General features: G+C 47.5%; 1 protein-coding gene across 3 annotated transcripts in view; it reads left to right on the forward strand.

Annotated features, from left to right (window-relative positions):
• The window catches only part of SEC31B (SEC31 homolog B, COPII coat complex component), a 29,483-nt gene that overhangs the window by 7,291 nt on the left and 1,871 nt on the right, over positions 1-20,321 (forward strand). The window contains exons 5-25 of one of the 3 annotated variants that reach the window (XM_081074060.1): positions 2,133-2,328; positions 2,537-2,632; positions 3,592-3,735; positions 4,123-4,265; positions 5,122-5,221; positions 5,354-5,515; positions 6,098-6,187; positions 8,512-8,742; positions 10,746-10,820; positions 11,081-11,179; positions 11,531-11,630; positions 12,158-12,336; positions 12,602-12,728; positions 13,096-13,241; positions 13,955-14,128; positions 14,613-14,774; positions 18,202-18,379; positions 18,801-19,115; positions 19,370-19,428; positions 19,731-19,877; positions 20,165-20,275. In XM_081074060.1, the coding sequence (XP_080930186.1) occupies positions 2,133-2,328; positions 2,537-2,632; positions 3,592-3,735; positions 4,123-4,265; positions 5,122-5,221; positions 5,354-5,515; positions 6,098-6,187; positions 8,512-8,742; positions 10,746-10,820; positions 11,081-11,179; positions 11,531-11,630; positions 12,158-12,336; positions 12,602-12,728; positions 13,096-13,241; positions 13,955-14,128; positions 14,613-14,774; positions 18,202-18,379; positions 18,801-19,115; positions 19,370-19,428; positions 19,731-19,877; positions 20,165-20,275 (3,034 nt within the window). Of the gene's footprint in view, positions 1-2,132; positions 2,329-2,536; positions 2,633-3,591; positions 3,736-4,122; positions 4,266-5,121; positions 5,222-5,353; positions 5,516-6,052; positions 6,188-8,511; positions 8,743-10,745; positions 10,821-11,080; positions 11,180-11,530; positions 11,631-12,157; positions 12,352-12,601; positions 12,729-13,095; positions 13,242-13,954; positions 14,129-14,612; positions 14,775-18,201; positions 18,380-18,800; positions 19,116-19,369; positions 19,429-19,730; positions 19,878-20,164; positions 20,276-20,321 lie in introns of all 3 variants that reach the window. The other 2 variants (XM_081074059.1, XM_081074061.1) reach the window with 2 other exon arrangements.

Raw genomic sequence — 20,321 nt, forward strand, 5'->3', positions numbered from 1 at the left:
TGATAGTTCCCACCTTCCCGTACAAACTCTTTATCCTATATCTTCTCCTTAAGTCTCTTAGTTCTATTTTCAGGCCAAAGCGCCATCTTTTTTTCTTTTTTCTTTTTTTTAACATTTTATTTTAAAACTATTCAAACATAGAAAAGTTGCAGAATAGTACAATGAACAATCAAATACCTAACTTAGATTCATCAGTAGTTTTAACATTTGCTCACATGCTCATGCGTGCTCTTTCTACACACACACACTCACACACGCACACACACACAGCTATCTCTTGTCCCCTGTCCATTTGCAGAGGAGAGATGATTGAAATGCCTTGAACCCACTGAATGATCAAGTCCCTGTCCTTGCTTGACTCATCCCAGGTGTTCCCACTCTCCCAGGTGTTCTCTATCACATCCTCGTTGGGCTCTTGTTTCACCCTCACTAGTGACTAACAATAAGAATATACACTCTACACACTGACAGAAAGAAAATCATTTTGTCACACTCTGTGTTCCGCATTTCGGCCACTCCAAGTAACTGGGCCCTCTCCTCAAACCCTTTGGTGGCGCCCCCCTTCCTTGAAGCCTCAGGTACCTTTTACTGTGGTCTGTATGTCATGTGCTCTGACCATACTGAGGTCATTACACCTCCTCTACCATTGCCATGTGAGTTTTTCACAGGCCAGACCCCACTCTGGTTCCTGTGTGACCTCTTAGGGCCTTCTCTAGCTACTCTGTTCACGTGCCCTCTGCCCACTCTGATCTCTAGCCCCAGGATGCCGTGGCAGCCTCTTGAGCTAGTATGGGACACATTCTTCTGCCCTATTAAGCGCAGCCCCACCTTAGAAAACATCGTCTTTCTGACAGTAGCTTTAGATCCACCATTTGTGCCAGCTCTGCTGTTTTGCTTTAGATGCTGACCTGGTCTGAACTAGTGCTTAGCTAGTCACTTCTGACGGGTTGGCTCTGCTCTCGTGACTGGCCAAACAGGTTCCTGCCTGGTCACCCCACTCAATTTCCTTGCTTGCTATTCTCAGGGTGTGGGAACATTTCATTTCAGTTAGGGAATTTTAGGACATCATTCGATGTGAAACCTGGCTTCTCTGAAGGGCTGCAGAAATCTCCTTGGCTAGCAACTATGAAATAGAGGACAGACCACCTATGAGGCTTTGGGGATTTCACGTGCCTTCTCTAGGGGCGTTGCAGAGCACCATCCTTGTCTGTAGGAGCCCAGGGTCCATCTTTTTCCTTGTGCAAGACACTGGCTGTATGTTGTTAGAAGCAGCCTCAGAAAGCCAGAAAAGTGTTTCCCAAGCAGTACATTTATTCTTCATGCCTCTGTGCCTCCAGGGATGGCCCACTGCAGCCACATAGCAGCTCCAATGGGACAGCCGCACGGAAGAGGCACGGGTGGGGAGGTCCTTGTGTCTTTTCTCACTTCCAGTTTGGGAGAAAGAAGGGACAATTGTTGGTCTAGAGAACATGCTTCTAGTCAGGTACAGAAGAGTTTGGCTCTTGCTTTAGACAGGAAACAGTATTTAATGATGGTTAAGAGCTCAGGCTCTAAAACAAGATGGACCTGACTTTGAACCTTGATTCTGCCACTTCCTAGCTGTCAAATGGGAATAAAATTACTAGCTGTATATTCAGAAGTTTGTAACTTCTCTGTGCCTCAGTTTCGTCCGTTGACAGTGGAATGAGTAATAACACCTTATGGGCTGTTGACTATTAAGTAAGCTAATATATGTAAAGCACTTAAAACGGTGTCTGGTACATAGGAAGTATTCAGGAAGTGTTAGTTGTTATTTGAGTTGTGAGAATTCTGTGAAGTAATTTATTTGAAGTATTTATTACTAGGTCTATATAACCCCAATAATATTAATTTAAAAAGAAAAGCATCGCCCCACAACTCTGAGGCAGTGGCCTCCTGACTTCTGGTGTAACATAGATGGAGTATGACTTTCAGAGAAAGGGCAGGATCAGGCAGAGGAGACCTACATTCTGTGTGTGGGACATGAGGGCAACAGGCAGGTGCCCCTGAGGGTGGGGATGGCTGCCCAACAGCAGAGGCTGGCACATGTGCCCACCCTCTGCTTACTGACATGGGCCTGATTTGGTGCTGATGCTAGTTCCTCCTCTTTGTAGGTTTCACAAGCTGATCTGGGGGAGCTTTGGCAATGGGCTTCTGGAAGGCTCCGGGATTATTGCAGGCGGCGGGGACAATGGCATGCTTACTCTGTACAATGTGACCCACATCCTGTCTTCGGGAAAGGAGCCTGTGATTGCCCAGAAACAGAAGCACACGGGGGCGGTCAGAGCCCTCGACTTTAATCCTTTTCAGGTACTACATTTCAGTTGGTGAGACATGGCCACGCCATAGAGGTCAGAATGGAAACATTCACTTATGACCTCCGGTCTATAACTCTAAGCCCTTCCCAAGTTGTTCCTGGGGAGGCTTTGGAAGCCCCATATGTGGGTCTCTTTCCCCTTTGTCCCGTTCTCATCTCTTCCTGGGATGCTGTCCCTCCAAAGGCCTGTTCTTCCTACAGGGCAACCTCCTGGCCTCAGGGGCCAATGATTCTGAAATCTTCATTTGGGATTTGAATAACCTGAGTGTGCCAATGACCCCAGGATCCAAGTCACAGGTGAGGAAGCTCCCGGGTCTGCTGCTTACAGCGTGCAGCTGACTTTCCCAGGCACTCTTGAATTCTGGAGGCAGCCAGAGCGGAGGAGATTTCAGGCTTTACCACTGGAGGGCAATAAAGCTCCACAGACTAATGTGCTACCAGCCTGATTATAACTGGGATGAAGAGGAGAGGGGAGGGGAGAGTGGGGGAGGTGGAGAGTGGGGGAGCGGTTTGTGGTCATAAACTGTCCACCAGAGGAGGAAAATGAAGAAGAGCTAGGGGAGGAAAAGACATTGAGAGAGGGAATGAGGGAGCTGTTTCTCGTAGGCAGGGTTAGGTAGGGCCCTGAGCTCACCGGTAAGGGGACAAGGGGAGGACTCCCACATATACCCTTGTCCTTTTTGTCAGTCTTATCTCTGTATCTGGTTCTCCCATGCATTCGAGGGTCTCGTGTATGTCTGTCTCTGAGTGTACCTCTGTCAGTCTATAACTGGGCCTATCGTTTTGCTTCCTGGGTTTTCTCTGTTTTATGCTGACAGTGTTGTGAGGTGAGTTAAGAATGAATTTGATAGCATCTTGTGCCCAGAAAGTAGTAATGGCTTTTCTTTTTTGCCTCACTGTCTGGGGATCTTGGGTGTCTATGTTTCTTTCCCTCCCTCACTTTCCTCCTTCTCTCCCTCCCTCTATGTCATAGACATGAGGGCTATTTTTAAATCTTGACTCTATCCTCTCAGCACCTTGGGGTAGGAGTAAAACCCAAGTGTGCCTGCCATTGTCTCAGCTTCCATACCAGTTCCCTAAAGGATCCTCTCTGGAAAATTCAGCTCCCAGCTCCCCGAGACTGTCTTGGTTTGGGTAGCCCCGTCCAGGTCTGCTTCTGGGCTTTCTGTGAGTGATTGGGAGCAGTGGAACAGCAGACGTCTCTTGGTCCAGGGGTGACAAGTTGTCCTCCACCCCCTACCCCCATCCTGCCTCAGCAGCCCCCAGAAGACATCAAGGCACTCTCTTGGAACCGGCAAGTTCAACACATTCTGTCTTCTGCTCACCCCAGCGGCAAGGCAGTTGTGTGGGATCTCAGGAAGAATGAACCTATCATCAAAGTCAGTGATCACAGCAACAGGGTGAGTCCTGGAGGCAGAGTACAGGCTTGGGACCTGCTTCTCCCTCGCGCCTAGCCGTGGCAGCTGCTCCTCCCCATTCTCCCTCGCGCCTAGCCGTGGCAGCTACTCCTCCCCAGGCCAGGCTTCTGCTTTCAACTGTTGCACATGTGGATCCAGCAGATTTCCTGTTGCGCATGAAAGCTTAGGTGAGCTAAACAGAGGTGATCTGGAGGCTTCTAATGCTCCCTTATTCATGGTCATCACTCATTTTCTGATGGCTCTGGTGTTCTCAGTGACCTAGAGGAGACACAACCCCTGCCCTCCATGGTCCCATTCCAACTGGGCAGAGAAGGTTCATAACTAGAGAAGGCAGGTTACATCACCCACTGGGGTCTGCTTTGTTCACAGATGCACTGCTCAGGCCTGGCCTGGCACCCAGACGTAGCCACTCAGTTGGTGCTATGCTCAGAAGATGATCGTCTTCCAGTGATTCAGCTGTGGGACTTGCGCTTTGCCTCCTCACCCCTGAAGGTGCTGGACAGTCATAGCAGGTATATCCCAACCGCCCCACATCCTTGGTGGAGGGTGAGGGCATAACTGACCTGGGTAGGAGGCAATGAATGCTTCACTTTGGCTACCGAACATCCTCCCTGGGTTCAAAGCCATCCCAGTGAACGCACAGTCCCCCAGTCCTAGCTCCTGCCCCAACCAAGTGGAGTTTCATTAGACCCAGAGATTATGGAGAAAAGCCTGAGATCCCATCTAATGTCCAGAGATGGGACTGGGTAAAGGGTCATGAGAAATATTGGAGCCAGTCCCCCGGGAGAGTCCCCAGGCTCTGATCTGAGGATAATGCTCGTTTCTTTAGGTGATGAAGTTGCTTCCTCCAAGACGTCACCTGAAGAAAAGAATTTTGGCTCCTATTTGTCCTGCACAGAGGCCTGCCTCTGAAGCTGTAGCTCTTGGGCCTGCAGCAGAGAAAGCAGCTCCAGAGTCTGTTCTTTTTAACTGAAGGGCCATGTTGCATTTATACCTCGTTGGGGACTTTTGAGAGTTAGGTCCCCACTATCTTCCTGGGCTAAAAGCACCCATAAGGATGGGTGCTTGCCGGATTCCTGCTGATTCATAGTCCCTAGTCTACAATCAGGGAAAAGAAGCAGACCATCCTGCAGTGACCTGTGGGATGTAGAGTGGTCCAATGGGTAGTGCGCAGGCTCTGGGATTTAATTGGGTTCTGGCTGCCTGACTGCTGAAAGTTCCTTAATTTCTCAGCCTCATTCTCCTCGTTTGTAAAGTGAAATCAGGCTGCTCATTTTATAGGGATGACATTTACCGAGATATATAACGTATAAGATATCCCACTCTTAGTGGGCATTCCGGAAATCCTAGTTCCTCTTTCCCTTTTAGGGGGATCTTGTCAGTGTCATGGAGCCAGGCTGATGCTGAGCTGTTGCTCAGTAGTGCCAAGGACAACCAAGTCTGGTGTTGGAACCTGGGGAGCTGCGAGGTAGGCTGGCCCTCGTGTGGGCATGCTGGCATGGGAGATGAGACGATTGTGGGGGAACCCCAGCTTCGCTGTGTGTTGTGGGCTGCCTTTCCTACGTCAGGGTTTCCCTGATGGTGTGTTCCGTCACTTCAGGTGGTGTATACGCTACCCACGCAGAGCAGCTGGTGCTCTGATGTGCAGTGGTGCCCTCGGGAGCCTCCAGTGTTCTCTGCCGCCGCCTCTGATGGCTGCATCAGTGTGTACTCTGTGATGGGGAGGAGCTGGGAAGTCCAGCAGAGGAGACAGACTGGCAAGGTTTGAAGGGCTTGGTGGAGAATGCTGGAAGGGAGAATGCTGTCTTCTTTTGGTGGGGAGAGAGGACATATGGCCTGGGAAGAAGTGGGGACTGTTGAAGAGTGGGAAGATGGGACGCTGGGTTTGGGAAGGCTGCACTTTTACTCCCGTGCCCCTCTTCCTGGGAGGAGGTAAGTTCCTGCCACTATACAAAGGAGGCCTTCACCTTGACTTTTGTTCTTGGATGTTCCCTGTGGTATTGCAGGGACATTGGACCTCCATGCTGGCACCATTATTTTGGAAGGATGAACTGTCCTATTTGTCTTTCTCCTAAGTATACACTTTATGTCACACTCCACTGTAGACCTTGGATGCAGTAGACTTTCCAAAAGCTGCAGCGGATCCCACCCTCGCTATTAGTCCTCTGGAATCTGGGAGTCCAGCTTTGTGGGCCAGATTGGGCATTTCAAGGATTCCTCCCAAAATGGAGTTTGCAGGTGGAGTTCCTGGATAAGCCACCACTTCAGGCTGGTAATGCAGGTGTCCTTGTGCCCTCAGATCTTTTCTTCCTTCAGCAAAAGCCAGCCTCTCCCACCATTGCAGGTACCAGAGCAAGTGGCCCAAGCATCATTGCTACCTCCCCTGAAAAAGCCCCCCAAATGGATGAGGAGGCCAGCAGGTGTTTCATTTGCTGTAAGTGTAGTGTGTGTATGAGCGTGGTTGTGTGTGTGTGTGTGTGTGTGTGTGTGTGTAGCCTACCATGTGCCCAGAATGAGGCTATGTTCTGTAGGAGATTTATTCCCAGGGATTGTGTCTCAGATCCGGTCCCACTTTACCACTCAAGCACAGAGTTACTATAGTTTCCCTCTCTGCCCCTTCACCTGCTTGCTGTGCCAGTCCTGTCTAAAAGGAATTGGTTGCTTTACACGTCCCGCTTATGGAGAACCGCCTGAGATTCCACCTGCTTTTTCTCTAAGCATTACATGTCTGTGAGTCCAGCTATGTAAGGGTTAGCATGCAAAGCAAGAATGAAAACAAAAATGATTTCATCCTGTCACTCTGCTCACAAACTTTGACCCCGTTTGCCTTATAGGCTTAAGGCCAAATGTACACAGAGCTTCATTTACCTTTCCAGTTTTTAATCCTACCTTATTCTCATGTATTCTCTATGCTCCGGTTAAATATGACTCCCTTCTGCTCCACAAATAACTCCCAACTCTGCTGCCTCCACCTGTACCCCACCCTTCAGCTTGTCTCCCAGGCTATTGAATTGTGCTGTAGCCTTTTAAGCTTAGATACCACCCCCTTCATGAGGCCTGTCTTTAACCCTAGTCAAACTTAACCTCACTTCTGAATCTAACAGATTTGTACTCCTATACTGATATGTTCTAACTCTACTAATGTTATTTATATACATGCCTGGAGACTCTACTAAGTAATAGACTCCTTGAGGATAGGGACCACATGTTGTTCATTTTTATCCCTAAAATAGTACTTCTCAAACTTCTCAAATCACCTGGGGATCTTATTAAAATTCAGATTCTGGTTCATTCCGTCTGGGGTAGGGCCCAAGATTCTGGTTTTCCAACAAGTTCCCAGGTGATGCCCTCGCTGCAAGGCCCTAAAGCACCTAGTGCTTTCACTATTAGGTTTGAATTTAAAACAGGTGCATAAAAGTAGAGATTCTCCTTTTTCAGAGCCAACAGTTTTACTAGAGAGGTAAGACCAACACATTAAGGAGGAGTGAGGGGAAGAATTCTGAGGTCAGAAGGCTTGAATTCTTATCATCGCTCTGTCACTTAGCAGTTGGATAACCTTGGGCAAGTCACTTAACTCCGACTTCAGTGTTTTTATCTGTGAAATGGGGATAGTAATACTTGTCCAGCTTGTGTTAGTAAGGTGGCATGAACCTCAAACAAGAATAAGCTTTTTTTGTCAAACTATCAAGTACCATACCAATTCAAAGGCAAGCTGGCTTTGTTGAGCACTAATCAGTAGTATAGATTTTGTGCTGTAGGAGTCAAGAGAAGAATTCTGCCTGGGAAAGTTCATTAAGGAGGGGGTCTCAGGAAGGGAAGTAGTGAATGGCTGGGGAGTAAAGCAGGAGGTGTCAACCTTGGCTGCAACTGGAATACCCTGAAGAGCTTAAAACATACTGATGCCTGGTCCCACCCCAGAGGTTCTGATTTAATTGTCTGGGGTACAGCCTGATAAGTCTGAACAGCTCCCTGGTGGTTTTCATGGGCAGCCAAGGGGGACAACTGCTGGAGTAAAGGACCTTCACTAAGCGCTGCTTTTGTGCCAGGTGCTGTGGATGTAAAGTACCTAATTTGGCGAGAAGGGTGCTTGAGGTGTGCTGGTAGCTGAGGTACAGAGCAGGGATGAACTGGGCATTTGGGGGACGTGGAGCTGTCATGCAGATGAGCAGGGAGACTGGCGCTGGAGAGGCAGATCGGGCCCTACTTTTGGAGAATTTTGTGCACAGCGGGCAGAGAAGTTACAGCTCTCTCCCGTGGCCTTGTGAAACCGTTACAAGATCCTGAACATCAACAGGTACAAGGTGATAGTCTAACACTTGGATTGAAAGAGGGGAAAACCTAGAGGATAGTAGCCTATTCCAGTAATCTCGGTGTGTTAGCCCTGGGAACGGGACAGAGGGGACCTGCATGAGAGACCTAGCACCAGAAGAGGTTAAGACTCTTATCGCTTGGCTGTCGTGGGTACAAAGACTGTGGTAATGCCAAGGTGTTTGGTCCAGGTGACTGAGAGAAGGGCGGTACCAGGACAGGTGAGGAGAAGATGAGTAGCAGGTGCTGAAGTTTTAAGCTAAGAGTGCTAAAAATGCAGAGGTGTTTTTGGTATGGGGCACATTCAGTACTCAATGCCTGCTCCTACTTCAGCCCCAGGAGTTCTCTTACTGATTTCCCACCCTAGGGTTGACCAACATGTAGCCTTGCCCGCGATCCTGACTTGGCGTTGAAGGCATGACCTTCACCCTTCCTGTCTTTCCTCACCAGTTTGGGGGGAAGCTGATCACATGTGGCCCCCCCAGCACCACTGCCCCCCAGGGGCCACAGCCCTGCCTCCGCCTGGTCTTCGTCAGTCAGGTCACCACAGAATCCGGATTTCTGATGCGGTCAACTGAGCTGCGAGAGGCCCTGGGAGCAGGAAATCTCCTGAATTATTGTCAGAACAAGATCCAACGAGTGTCATTGCCAAGTGAAAAGATGCTCTGGCAGTTCCTGAAGGTAGGAAGCCTGACGCCTGGCTGCTCAGCAGTGTTCCCCCAAAGCTGGGTACTCCGACCTCTGTCATCTCCAGGAGATGCACAATCGCACTGTGACCCAGATTTCAGAGGCCCTAACCCCTGTTAGGTTTTTCCTACATAACACCCACCCTCTGGATACAAAATCTTCATCCTTTACCAGAGGCTCAGAGGCCCTTTGCGGCTAGGGAAGCTGAGGAGTACAAGTGACATTTGCCTTTTGTTGCCACTGTTGCTGATGTCCTAGATGCTTTACCAGAGCCAGGGTGAAGGCTCTCACGGTGCCATGCCAAAGGGCAGATAAGGTGATGGGAAGGGAGAAGAGGAAGGGAAAGGAAGGGAAAAAGATTAGCTGGAAGAATAGATCACCATGAGAAGGCTTTGACTTTGTCTCCAGTAACCCAAGGCAAGTCCTCGTAGTGGGACTTAGGGCTGAAGGCCCACCCTACTCTGGAGGCACGACTTCAGTTACAATGCTGATTTACTCTCAAGTTGGTTATGACCCCAGGAAGAGTACTGTCACTGTCAAAGGAAATGCGCAAGCAAGAGGAGAGGGCTGAAGGGAGAAAGAGAAATAACTGATTTTTACAGGGAGAGAGTTATTCAGATCCTCGGGATTATAGAGAAGAATGGAAAAAGAAGGACAGGGACTTGTCCTGGGGGGTCTAAGAAGGGCTTGGGTCTGTGCTTCAGACATAGTGGAACTTTGTGAAGGTAGACACCAGGAGTCTGGGGAGGAGAAAAGGATTTGAGAAAGATCATCAACTACAGAGTAAAGCTAGAAAAACATGTGGGGAGAAAAGAGTAAGAAATGATGCTTTTGTTCTAAGCAGGATAGAGATGATAGCTCCAGGAATGGGGGGGTGGGAAGCAGATAGACAGAGTTCAGCCTTTATGCAGGCAGTGGTGCTGGCAGGACAGAGGGGAGTCTTGTTAAGAAGCTACTCAAGAGCTGTCCATCGTGATGGTTCTGAAGCTGAGTGTGGGCGAACATTTCCCAGGGAAGAGCATGGACAAAGGAGGGGACCTTGAGAGACTATGAGAAAGATGGTAGTCAGAACTGAAGGTTTAGTGTAGGATAAATGAAGGGCCCAGACCAGTGACCCTAGATTATGGCAGGCCTTCAGGAAGGCTTGGTCCTCAGTATCTGGGACACTGAGTAGGTAAGCTGACTGTTTACTGTGTCTGCGCACCTCCCACCAGGCATCTTCTGAGCTAGACATTTAGACTCAGAAGACTGCTGTAGGAGGACTTAGCATCCGTTTCCTCAGAAGGCTGTGGGACAACCTGTCGGCAGGGCACACCCCTTCTGTGGCAGTCCTTACCGCAGTCTGTGCAGCAGTACAGAGTTCTCTTAGTCAGCTCCCCAGAAGACAGCTCAGGTGCAAGACGAGATGTAAATCAGGCCGATGTGTAAGTTCCTTAGGTTGCCCTGGCCCAGATGCCTCAGCCCACAAGAGCCAATTTCTCTTGTACCAACGCTGAAAGTATAGCTTCTAGAGTCCCTGCAAGGAATCTGTTCAGTTACAAGAGTCCATACCCGGAGAAATCCAAAACTCCAATTCTAAAATCAGTTACAAGAGTCCTGGCAATCAGGGAAACCCAAAGCATGGTGTCCATATAGATTATTTATAGTTTATGTTGTTCCAGTCCAAATGCACTGTACCAATCACAAGTAATGTTGCCTAGAAACACAACTGACATTTTATTCTTATCAGGTTACCAGGGGAACAGTTCTAGGAAATCAACCGGAGGTCCAATTCTCATGCAGAAGAGGGAAAGGGTTTCGTTAACATTATGCCCACAGCCCAGCAGGAGTAAAACCTGAGGAGAGGAAAAGGGAGAGATGGTATTGGCCTCAGCAGGTCACTGCTGGTAATACGAAGATCTGTCTTTGAGGGTACCCTGGCACGGATGTCCAGCTTGTGTAGGAGAGGGTCATTCACATTCATTTAATGGTGACTTCTGTGTTCTGTGGTTCCCTAGGTGACCTTAGAGCAAGACTCCAGAATGAAGTTCCTAAAGCTATTAGGATACAGTAAAGATGAGCTTCAGAAGAAGGTAAGCTGCTTTCCCATTAGAAACATGTACTTGATGCAGAAAAAAAGGAGGATTAGTCAGTGGAAACCATCTCAGAATACCTCTTCATGGGCTTCACTAATGCATATATGAACATTTGACCTCCTGGTTAGGCTTTTCCCCAGGAAAATAGCTGAAGGATCTTACTGAGTTTAGTTGGTAGGGTTTGGAGGTGGGAAGAAGGCATAATGCTTTTTGATCTTGTGCTAGGGAGAGTGGTACTCACAGGTATTTCCCTGCAGGTGGCCAAGTGGTTGAAGACTGACTCGGGGCTGGGTGAGAGTGCTCAGCCCAGGGGAGATGACCTCGACAGTAAAAGACAACAAGCCTTCTGTAGCCAGGTATGGTCGGAGCCCAGCCAGCCAGATCCACGGTAGCACAGACCTGCCTTCAGGACATCTCCCCCTTCCTGGCTCTTGGCTTTGCTCTAGTGAAGTGCTCAACTTCTATAGAAGTCTTCAGACTCCTCCCTCTCTTGGAATCACAGTGAGACATAGAGTCCATAAGCTTTGGGGCTGAGAGTAGAGCTGTGTTTTAGACATGAACTAGAGCCCTTCCAAAACTTTACCTGGTTATTCTTTTAGCTTTACCCATTAAGGACCGCACAGTAGAGCTCCCAGAGAGAGCTACTAAACCAGCTCTGTCTTTGGGCTTCATTTCTTAAGTAGCCACCTCTGTCCTTCCTTGTACAGGCTTCCAAACACATAACAGAGGAAGCCTCTGCCTCCTCAACCTTCTTTGATGAGCTGGTCCCTCAGAACCTGACTCCATGGGAGATCCCCATCACAGAAGGTACCCAGACCCTGAGGGAGAAAACCTCTCCGCGTGGGAGTAGGTGGGCTCAAAGTTCTCGGACTTGAGGACATTTCCTTCTTGTCCCCTGCCTCCTGCCTCCCTCCAACCATCATAAATGCTAGGTGGTTCTGTTACTGGTTAGAACTCTCTCTGGCTGTAGATTTTCATGGATGGGTCCTTCCTATGGAAGGCCTCCTACCAAGATATTTTTTTCTATCCTTCTGTCTTCTTGCTTAAAGGGCTGTGACCCTGTTCTTGCTGAGCAATCACACATCACCCTTTGATACTGATGCATGAATCCCTCCCTCACCTTGGGTCCTCTCCTTAGAGAGTTACCACCAGACTTAGGCACCCCATGATACCCACTACACTTTGTTGTTGAGGAATGAAACTTGGGAGTTTAGTTTGGGACGATGGAGGCTGAGTGATACAGAGAGAAAGGAGGTGTGCTGTGAGCCCACCCTGCAGGGGACAGGAAGCTGGGCTCTGAGGACGGGCTAACGTGGAGGTACCTCTGACCGCAGACATGGATGGACTCCTGAGCCAGGCACTCCTGCTTGGAGAACTGGGCCCTGCTGTGGAGCTGTGTCTGAAGGAAGAGCGCTTTGCTGATGCCATCATCCTGGCCCATGCTGGGGGTGCCGATCTACTGAAGCAAACACAGGAGCGCTACTTGGCCAAGAAGAAAACCAGAATCTCTTCAGTAATTGCCCACTGTGTAGGGAAAGAGGGGAGGGGATTACTTTGACCTTGTCTGGGGGACGCGCACACCTTGGGACTGGGGTTTAGAGGATCTGCCAGTCTTTTTCTTCCCACTCTAAGCATCCCAACCTCATCCCGAGCCCCTCACTGTGGTCTGACAGGACGCCTGCTCATGAGTGGCTTTTCTACCACATTCTGGTGCGTGACTCCTGGTGCTTGTGCTGGATGGATGGTTGATGGCCTCCTTCCCTCTCTGCCCATTACAGCTGCTAGCCTGTGTTGTGCAGAAGAATTGGAAAGATATGGTGTGTGCCTGTAGCCTGCACAACTGGAGAGAGGCACTGGCCTTGCTACTGACGTACTCAGGGCCAGAGAAATTCCCTGAGCTCTGTGGTAGGTGGTCCTAGGCTTTAGAAGGGAGTGCTGTGACCCCAGTGTGGCATCAGTGGGCCCCCTAAGGGAGGAGGCAGAAGAGCAGCCCGAGCTCTGGGAGGCCAGGCCATGTGGTGTGGTTCAGCTGGGAGGCAAGGACTACAGCGCATGCCCCTACTGTCATTTGTGGTCCCGTTTTACTTTTTCTTGTCACATCTTGAAGCAAGAGCTTTGCCCTTCATTGCAGAGCGGGGTTAACGTCAGTGTTGCCCAAAGCCACTGTGGCTGCTTCTCCCACAGTTCATGGTCCTCCACCTGTTTCCAAACAGGGAAAGGAGGAGGAGCAAAGGGGAGCTGTGCCATTAAAGAAGCTTCCATCTCTCTGCAGACATGCTGGGTACTCGCATGGAGCAGGAGGGCGGCAGGGCACTCAGCCCCGAAGCCGGACTCTGTTACGTGTGCTCAGGGAGTGTGGAGCGGCTGGTGGAGTGCTGGGCAAAGTGCCACCAGGCTTCCTCCCCCATGGCCCTACAGGTACCCCTTCTCTGCAGGGCACTGGTGCCTCCATAGCAGGGCCTCAGGAGGCGCTAGTGGTAGGGATGTGCAGGGATATCTGGGCAAGTCTCCTAGGTGCCCCGGCTGGAGTCAGGGTCTTAGGGAGGAGAGGAAGGTCCTTAACGTCTGGGCCCTTCTCCCAAGGATGAGCTATCCCTCCTTCCCTCCTCAGTCAGCAGCTACTTAGGTATTAACCTTGTGATGTTTTCTCTTTGCAGATTCGGTTATACATGTTTATTCTATATTTGAGTAATTGTGAGCCTGGGCCTTCTGTTAGCTGCTAAGAAAAATTCTGTGGACCTAAATTGTACCAGACACTCTGTGGGAGACCAGAGAAAGTGGGGGAGGGGGCACAGACTCATGGGGAGGCAGTCACACGTGAAACAATAGTATAAATGAATCTGAAATGGCTGATGTACTAGCAAAAAGGGTAAAGAAAGCAAAAAAGAGGCAGCGATGTACGAGAATCTAAGACCCAGATGGCCCCAGTTGAGTCCATGCTAATAGCTTAGGTGGTGAGGTCAGGTGGCCCTTCAACTGTCATGTCTCTTATATATCATCACCCATGTCTTCACCTGCCCATGGCCAGGTGCACTTCTCCCTATAGTGGGAAGTCCCTGGGTGAGCTGCTGGGGCTTAGAGAGCAGAATGTGCTTGGAAGGAGCTGACAGCCCTCATCCTTGTTCCTCTAGGACCTGATGGAGAAGGTGATGGTTCTCAACAGGGGCTTGGAGCTACTGCGGGGTCGTGATGGGGTGAGCCTAGGCCCTGCCACAACCTACAGGGTCACTCAGTATGCCCACCTCCTGGCAGCCCAGGGCAGCCTGGCCGCTGCCATGAGCTACCTCCCCAGTGACTGTGCTCAGGTGAGTGGGGCCATGTGGAAAGAATGAACCATTTTATTCCACCATTTAACACTGGCTGAGCACTTCTGTGTCCCAGGCACTATGCTAAATACTGAAGCTCCTGGGATAAATAAGATCTATTCCCTTAGGAAGCTCACAATCTCTCAGGGAAAATCAGATGGCAATAATTTATCCTAAGCGCCCGGGGCTCCAGGGAAAGGGCTGGTTTTACCTGCAGAAGTCAAGGAAGGTTTCTCAGTGGTTCAGGTTGTCGAGCTGGACCTTCAAAGGGAAGTAGCTTACCTGAAGATATAGGGTGATCTAGGCAGAAAGAATAACGAGGAAGGAGGCTTGGCAGGCATTAGGAGGCTTTGGGTCATCTAAGGTGGCTCGAGTGTAGAGGGTCAGCTGAGGTTTGAATGCTATATGGGGCCGGGCTTTGTGAGAGAGAATGTTTGCTTGTTTTAATTTTACTTAACACAGTTCATTATTATAACTTTTGTAGCCACCAATCCAGCAGCTGAGGGACAGGCTTTTTCATGCCCAGGGAGCTGGTGTCTTGGGCCAGCAGTCTCCTCCTTTCCCCTTTCCCCGAGTCATGGTGGGAGCTACCCCCCATTCTAAAGAGACATCATCTCGTAGATTGGGATTCCAGCCTTCTCACCAGGTAAGACCTTGTTTGTTCATTGATTTGTTCATCCTTTCAAAAATAAAAAAAACTAAGTGTCTACCAAGTGCCAGGCATGGTTCTAGTCACTTGGAACATATTAGTGAACAAGAGTGATGAACATGGCTGACTTCATAGCGCATAGATGCAGTTACTTTTCTAATAACTGTTTATTGAACAACTGCTTGACTCTTAGAACAAAAAGGTGCACAAACCATGATCCTTGCCCTTAATTAGCTTCATAGTCTAGTGGAGATATAGATGTGTAAAAAAAAAAACTACAGTAAAATTTATAAATGCCATGATTAGGGTATGATAAGGTGCTACAGAATCACACAGAAGAAAGCAATTTACTCTTGGGAGTTGGGGAAGTTTAGGGAATATTTCAGAGTGAATGTAATGTTTGATCTCAGTCTTGAAGATTAAAAATTATTTAGGCAAAGGAAAGGGTAGGTGAAGGCTGTTTCAGGCACAGGGAACAGCATGTACAAAAGCATTGAAGGGAGAGTAAGCAAAGCCCATTTGAGGAACCACTAACATTTTAATGGGGATGCAACACAGGTATTTGTGGCAGTGGAGTGGGCTTAGATGAAGCTGGGGTAACAGGTGGGAGTTCTAACAGGCAGGACCTGGCATTCTGAGCTGAAGAGCTTAGACTTGACCCTGAAATTTATAGCAGTCAGGAGCAATTGAACGGTCTTATGCAATTGATAGCAGTCAGGAGCAACACTAGCTATGTGTTTAGGAAGCGCAAGGCTGCAGGCAGTTAGGAGGCTATTGCAAGAGATGATGAGGACATGAAATGACCGAAAGCTGGACAGTAAGGTTCGACTTGAGATATTTAGTAAGTAAAATGGACAGAAATGAGTGATGGTTTAGAGGAGTGTGTGAAGTGGGGGGATTGGCTCCTAGGTTCCTGGCCACAGTGCCCAGATGGATAGGGTGCTATTAACTTATGATACCAGGGCCTTACCAGAGGAGCTGGGGAATGAAATCGAACGGATTGTAAATAGAGGTGTCAGGCAGAAGCTCTGATGTTTGATTCATCCTGTCCACCTTCAATTCTAACCCTACTTTTCTTTCTTCCCTCTCCCTCCTTCGCCCTCCCTCCTCTCTCCTCCCTTTCCCTCTCTCTCTGTCTTTTCAATTTTGGAATAATTATAGAATCACAGGAAGTAGAAAATGTACTGGGAAGTCTCATACATTCCAACCCACCCCTACACCATGCCAATATTCCACACAACCACCGTGCAATATCAAAATTACGAAATTGACATTGGTACAATCCAGAGTCAGATTTCAGATTTCACCAGTTTTACATGTACATGTGTGTGTGTGTGTGTGTGTGTGTGTGTGTGTAACTACATAAGAATTTGTCTTTTCAGGTTTTGAACAGGGTGCTTCACAAAGCAAAACAATTTTAATTTTATAGGGTCCATTTTATAGTTTTCCTTCTGTGAGTCTTGTTTTTTTGTGTCTAGTCCAAGGTTCCCCAAATTTTCTCCTATGTTCTTTCTAAAAGTTTTACAGTTTTATGTTTTAAGTCCATGTTCCACTTTGAGTTAATTTTTGTATAAGTTGTGAAATTTATTTTAGGTCAAGCTTCATTTTCTTGCCAGTGGATGTCCAGAATCATCTACTGAAAAGGCTGTCCCTCCTCCATTGAATTGATTTTGCTCCTTTGTCAAAAATTAATTGGGCATATTCTGTGGATTTATTTCTCAGTTCTCTATTCTGTTCCATTGGTCTATGTGTCTGTCCCTCTGCCAGTACCACTCCGTCTTGATTACTACTTCTATATAGTAGGTCTTGAGACTAGAAAGAGTAATTGCTCCATTTTACTTGTCTTTTTCAAAATTACTTTGAGTATTCTAAGACCTTGCCCTCACATAAATTTTATAATAAGCTTGTCTGTGTCTACAAAGAAACTTGCTAAAATTTTTACAGGAATTGCATTAAAACTATAGAATAAGGTAAGGAGAATTGACATCTTTGCTCTGTTGTCTTTCCATCCATGAACATGGTATGTCTCTTCAATGCTATCTCCATTAGCATTTTGTAATTTTCATCATACAGATCCTGACATGTTTTGTTCAGTTCAAACCTAAATATTTAATTTTATCTTGAGCAATTAAAATCCAATGGTATTGCATTTTTAATTTTGGTGTCCACTTGTTCATTGTTAGTATATACAAATGGAATTGATTTTGTGTGTGTTAATCTTGTATCCTGTGACTTTCCAATGTTCAATAATGAGTTTCCTGAACTGATTTATTAGTTCTAGGAGCTGGGGTTCTTTTGTTTTTGTTTTGTTTTGTTTTGGTGGATTCGTTGGGATTTTCTATGACTGTCAATATGACAGTCACATTGTCTGCAAATAGAGACAATTTTATATCTTTTTCCCCCAATCCGTATGCCTTTAATTTCTTTCTCTTGCCTTATTGTGGTACTAAAATAAGAATGGTGAGAATGAACATCCTTGCCTTGTTTCCAATCTTAAAAGGAAAATATTCAATCTCTTACTATTAAGTACGTTAGCTGTAGGTTTTCTGAATATACTCTTTATAAGTCTAAGAAACTTTCCCTCTATTCCTGGCATACTGAATCACGAATCAGTGTTGAATTTTGTCAAATGTTTATCTGCATTATTTTTACATAGTAATTTTTATTCTTTAGCCTGTTGTTATGGTGGATTACATTGATTGATTTTTAAGTGTATTGAACCGGCCTTGTATGACCAGGAATAAATCCCACTTGGTTGTAGTATATTATTTTTTAATATACATTGTTAGATTTGATTTGCTAAAATTTTGCTGAGGATTTTTGTGTCAAAGTTCATAAGAAATATTGGTCTGTTGTTCTATTTTGTGCTGTCTTTGTCTGGTGTTGGTATCAGGGTAGTACTGAACTCATAAAACGAGTTAGGAAATATGTATTCTATTTTCTGGAAGAGATTGTGTAAATTTTGTGTTAATTCTTTGCATTTGGTTAAAATTCTCCAGTGAAACAACCTAGGCCTAGGGATTTATTTTGGGAGGAGCTTTTTAATTAAAAATTTAATTCTTTTAATATTTATAGGACTATTTATCTATTTAATTTTGGCTGTTTTAGTAGTTTGTATTTCTTGAAGAGTTGGCCCATTTTTTTCTAAGTTGTCAAATTCATGAATGTAAAATTACTTTGTAACATTTCTGTAATATTCTTTTAATGGCTGCAAGGTCTGTTGTAATATTCTGTTTCATCCCTGATCTTGATGACTTGTGTCTTCTGTCTTTATCTTTGTCAGTTTTTATAGACCTATCAATTTGGTTGACTTTTTTTGGAAGAACTAGCTTTTGTTTCATTTTTTTCTATTGTTTTTCCATTTTCAATTACTTAGCTTTTTCTTTTCTCCTTTCCAAGTGCTAACCCTTTTTTCTCTTCACAGGTTCAGACTCCATCTACAAGGCCAAGGATTTTCACACCTCAGTCATCACTAGTGATGCCCGTGACACCTTCCCATCCTAGCCCTTATCAAGGCTCCAGAATGCAGAATATAGGAGACTACAGGGTACCTGGGCCCCAGGTAACCCAGCCTTTGCCTCTGGGCCCTGGGGTAAGGCCTGGTGAGTGAGTGAGTGATCTGTCTGGGCAAAGCATGGAGGAAAACAATTGGCATTGCCAGCATGAATTTGGAAAGCAGTGTGTCTGTGTAGTAGAGGAGCTTGGAATTTGAAGTTAGAATTCCCAGTACTACCACTTACTGGCTTTGTACCTGTGGGCAATATACTTAGCCACTCTGTTTCTTTTGAAAAGTAAGAGTAGTTGTTATGTTGGTCATTTCAACCCCACAGGATTGTTTTGAGGGTCAAATAAGGAGTATAGTTAAAAGTACTTTGTAAATGGTAGATCTCCATACACGTGTTAACCATTTATTATTATTAGGTTTTTAAAAATTATTACCATTGCCTTATTCCTCCTTCAGGTGCTCTGAGTCTCTCCCAAATTGAAATTTCGTGGCAATGATTTGTTTCTATTCCACTTCAGCTTTCTCTCAGCCACAGCTGTTAAAAGGGCAAGGAGTGCAAGCTCCTAACCCCATGGGATTCCCTGGAACATGGCCTCCTCCTGGTACCTTTCCACCCATGGCAACCTCAGACGTCATGCAGCCTGGCTCCACCTCCCTGCCTGAGACTGCTGGACTGCTCCCTTTGCTTCCTATGAGACCACCAGGTCTCGGCCCTGTGAGCTCCCAGCGCCCAGCCCCTCCTATCAGCTTCCCTACGGCACACCCTCCAGGAGGACCAGGTGTGCCGTGCTCCAGTGCCCTCCCAACCACTGGCATCTTGACTCTTCATCCAGGTCAGGCTTTCTTCCAGGGCTTCCCTCTTCTGGGTCATTGCCTCCCTCTTCCCCACCTCCCCACTACCACCTTGGGAGTCTCTTCTTCAAGCCAGTGAACTGGGGCCCGATGGATTGGAGAGTGTCCACTGAAAGTATGGCTAGTCTGCAGAGGGAGGTGGATTCCAACAGAAATAATGTTGATGGCTTTCAGACTAAAAATTTCCAGTGTTCCTGACTATGCCCCTAAACATCTCTATCTTCATACTGCATAGGAACTCAAGGTTCCTTGAAAACTGATCCAGCTCCCAGGGCAAACCTTCAGAGGAGAAAGGTCAGTATAGCTCCCCCCCCACCCCCTCAGACATTCCCCAATGACCCCCATTCTAGTTCCTTACAGAATTCAGCCCAGTCCTTCCCATTCTCAGGCATGCACTCTGCCCTCTCTTTTCTTTCTCACTCTTCTCCCCTCTGCCCCCTCCTCTTTCCTTCTTATATACGTACAGTTTTCCCATTTCCTAGTACCCCACTCACTATTCTGTCCCCTGTTCAGTCATAATTTCTGCCACTCTCTCAAACCAGGGCCTAGGGAGTCTCTCAGCTTAGACTTACGTGCCTTTCTTTCTCTCTCTTTAGTTGCCAGAGACATTTATGACCCCGGCACCAATTACTGCTCCAGTTATGAGCCTCACCTTGGAGTCACGAGGGGTCCTTTTCTCACAGCCCGATGTCCCTGGTGTTGGTCATGCTCCCCCTGGAGCCCCAGGAGAACTCAGCCTGCAGGTGACAGGAACAGTGTGTTCTCCTCCCTTTGGAATCCTTTCAGCCCTCCTTGGGTATAGAAAAGCAGGGAGCCTCATAGATGGGCCTTCTTCCTCAAGGTGGAGGCAGACTCTGAACTGGGAACGGGGAGAGGGCAGACACCAAATGTCCTTATTGCAGAGGGCACCTCCTCCCCAACTCTGCTCTAGTCGGAGCAGTGTGACGCTGAGTCACTGAGGACTGGTCCTTCGGGAAACTCTGAGAAGGACAGTTTGCCTGTGTATCCTTTCTTCCTGCTCCTCCCTCAGCAACGGCCACCAGAGAAGATGGACAAGAAGGAGCTGCCCCCAGAGCATCAGTCCTTGAAGACCAGCTTTGAAGGGCTTCTACAACGCTGCTCCCAGTCTGCCACTGACTTGGTAAGTCTGAACCTCCTCACACCCCATACCTGATTCTGGGACCCCT

This window comes from Rhinolophus hipposideros (genome assembly GCF_964194185.1).
Source record: "Rhinolophus hipposideros genome assembly, chromosome: 15".
NCBI classification, from domain to species: Eukaryota; Metazoa; Chordata; class Mammalia; order Chiroptera; family Rhinolophidae; genus Rhinolophus; species Rhinolophus hipposideros.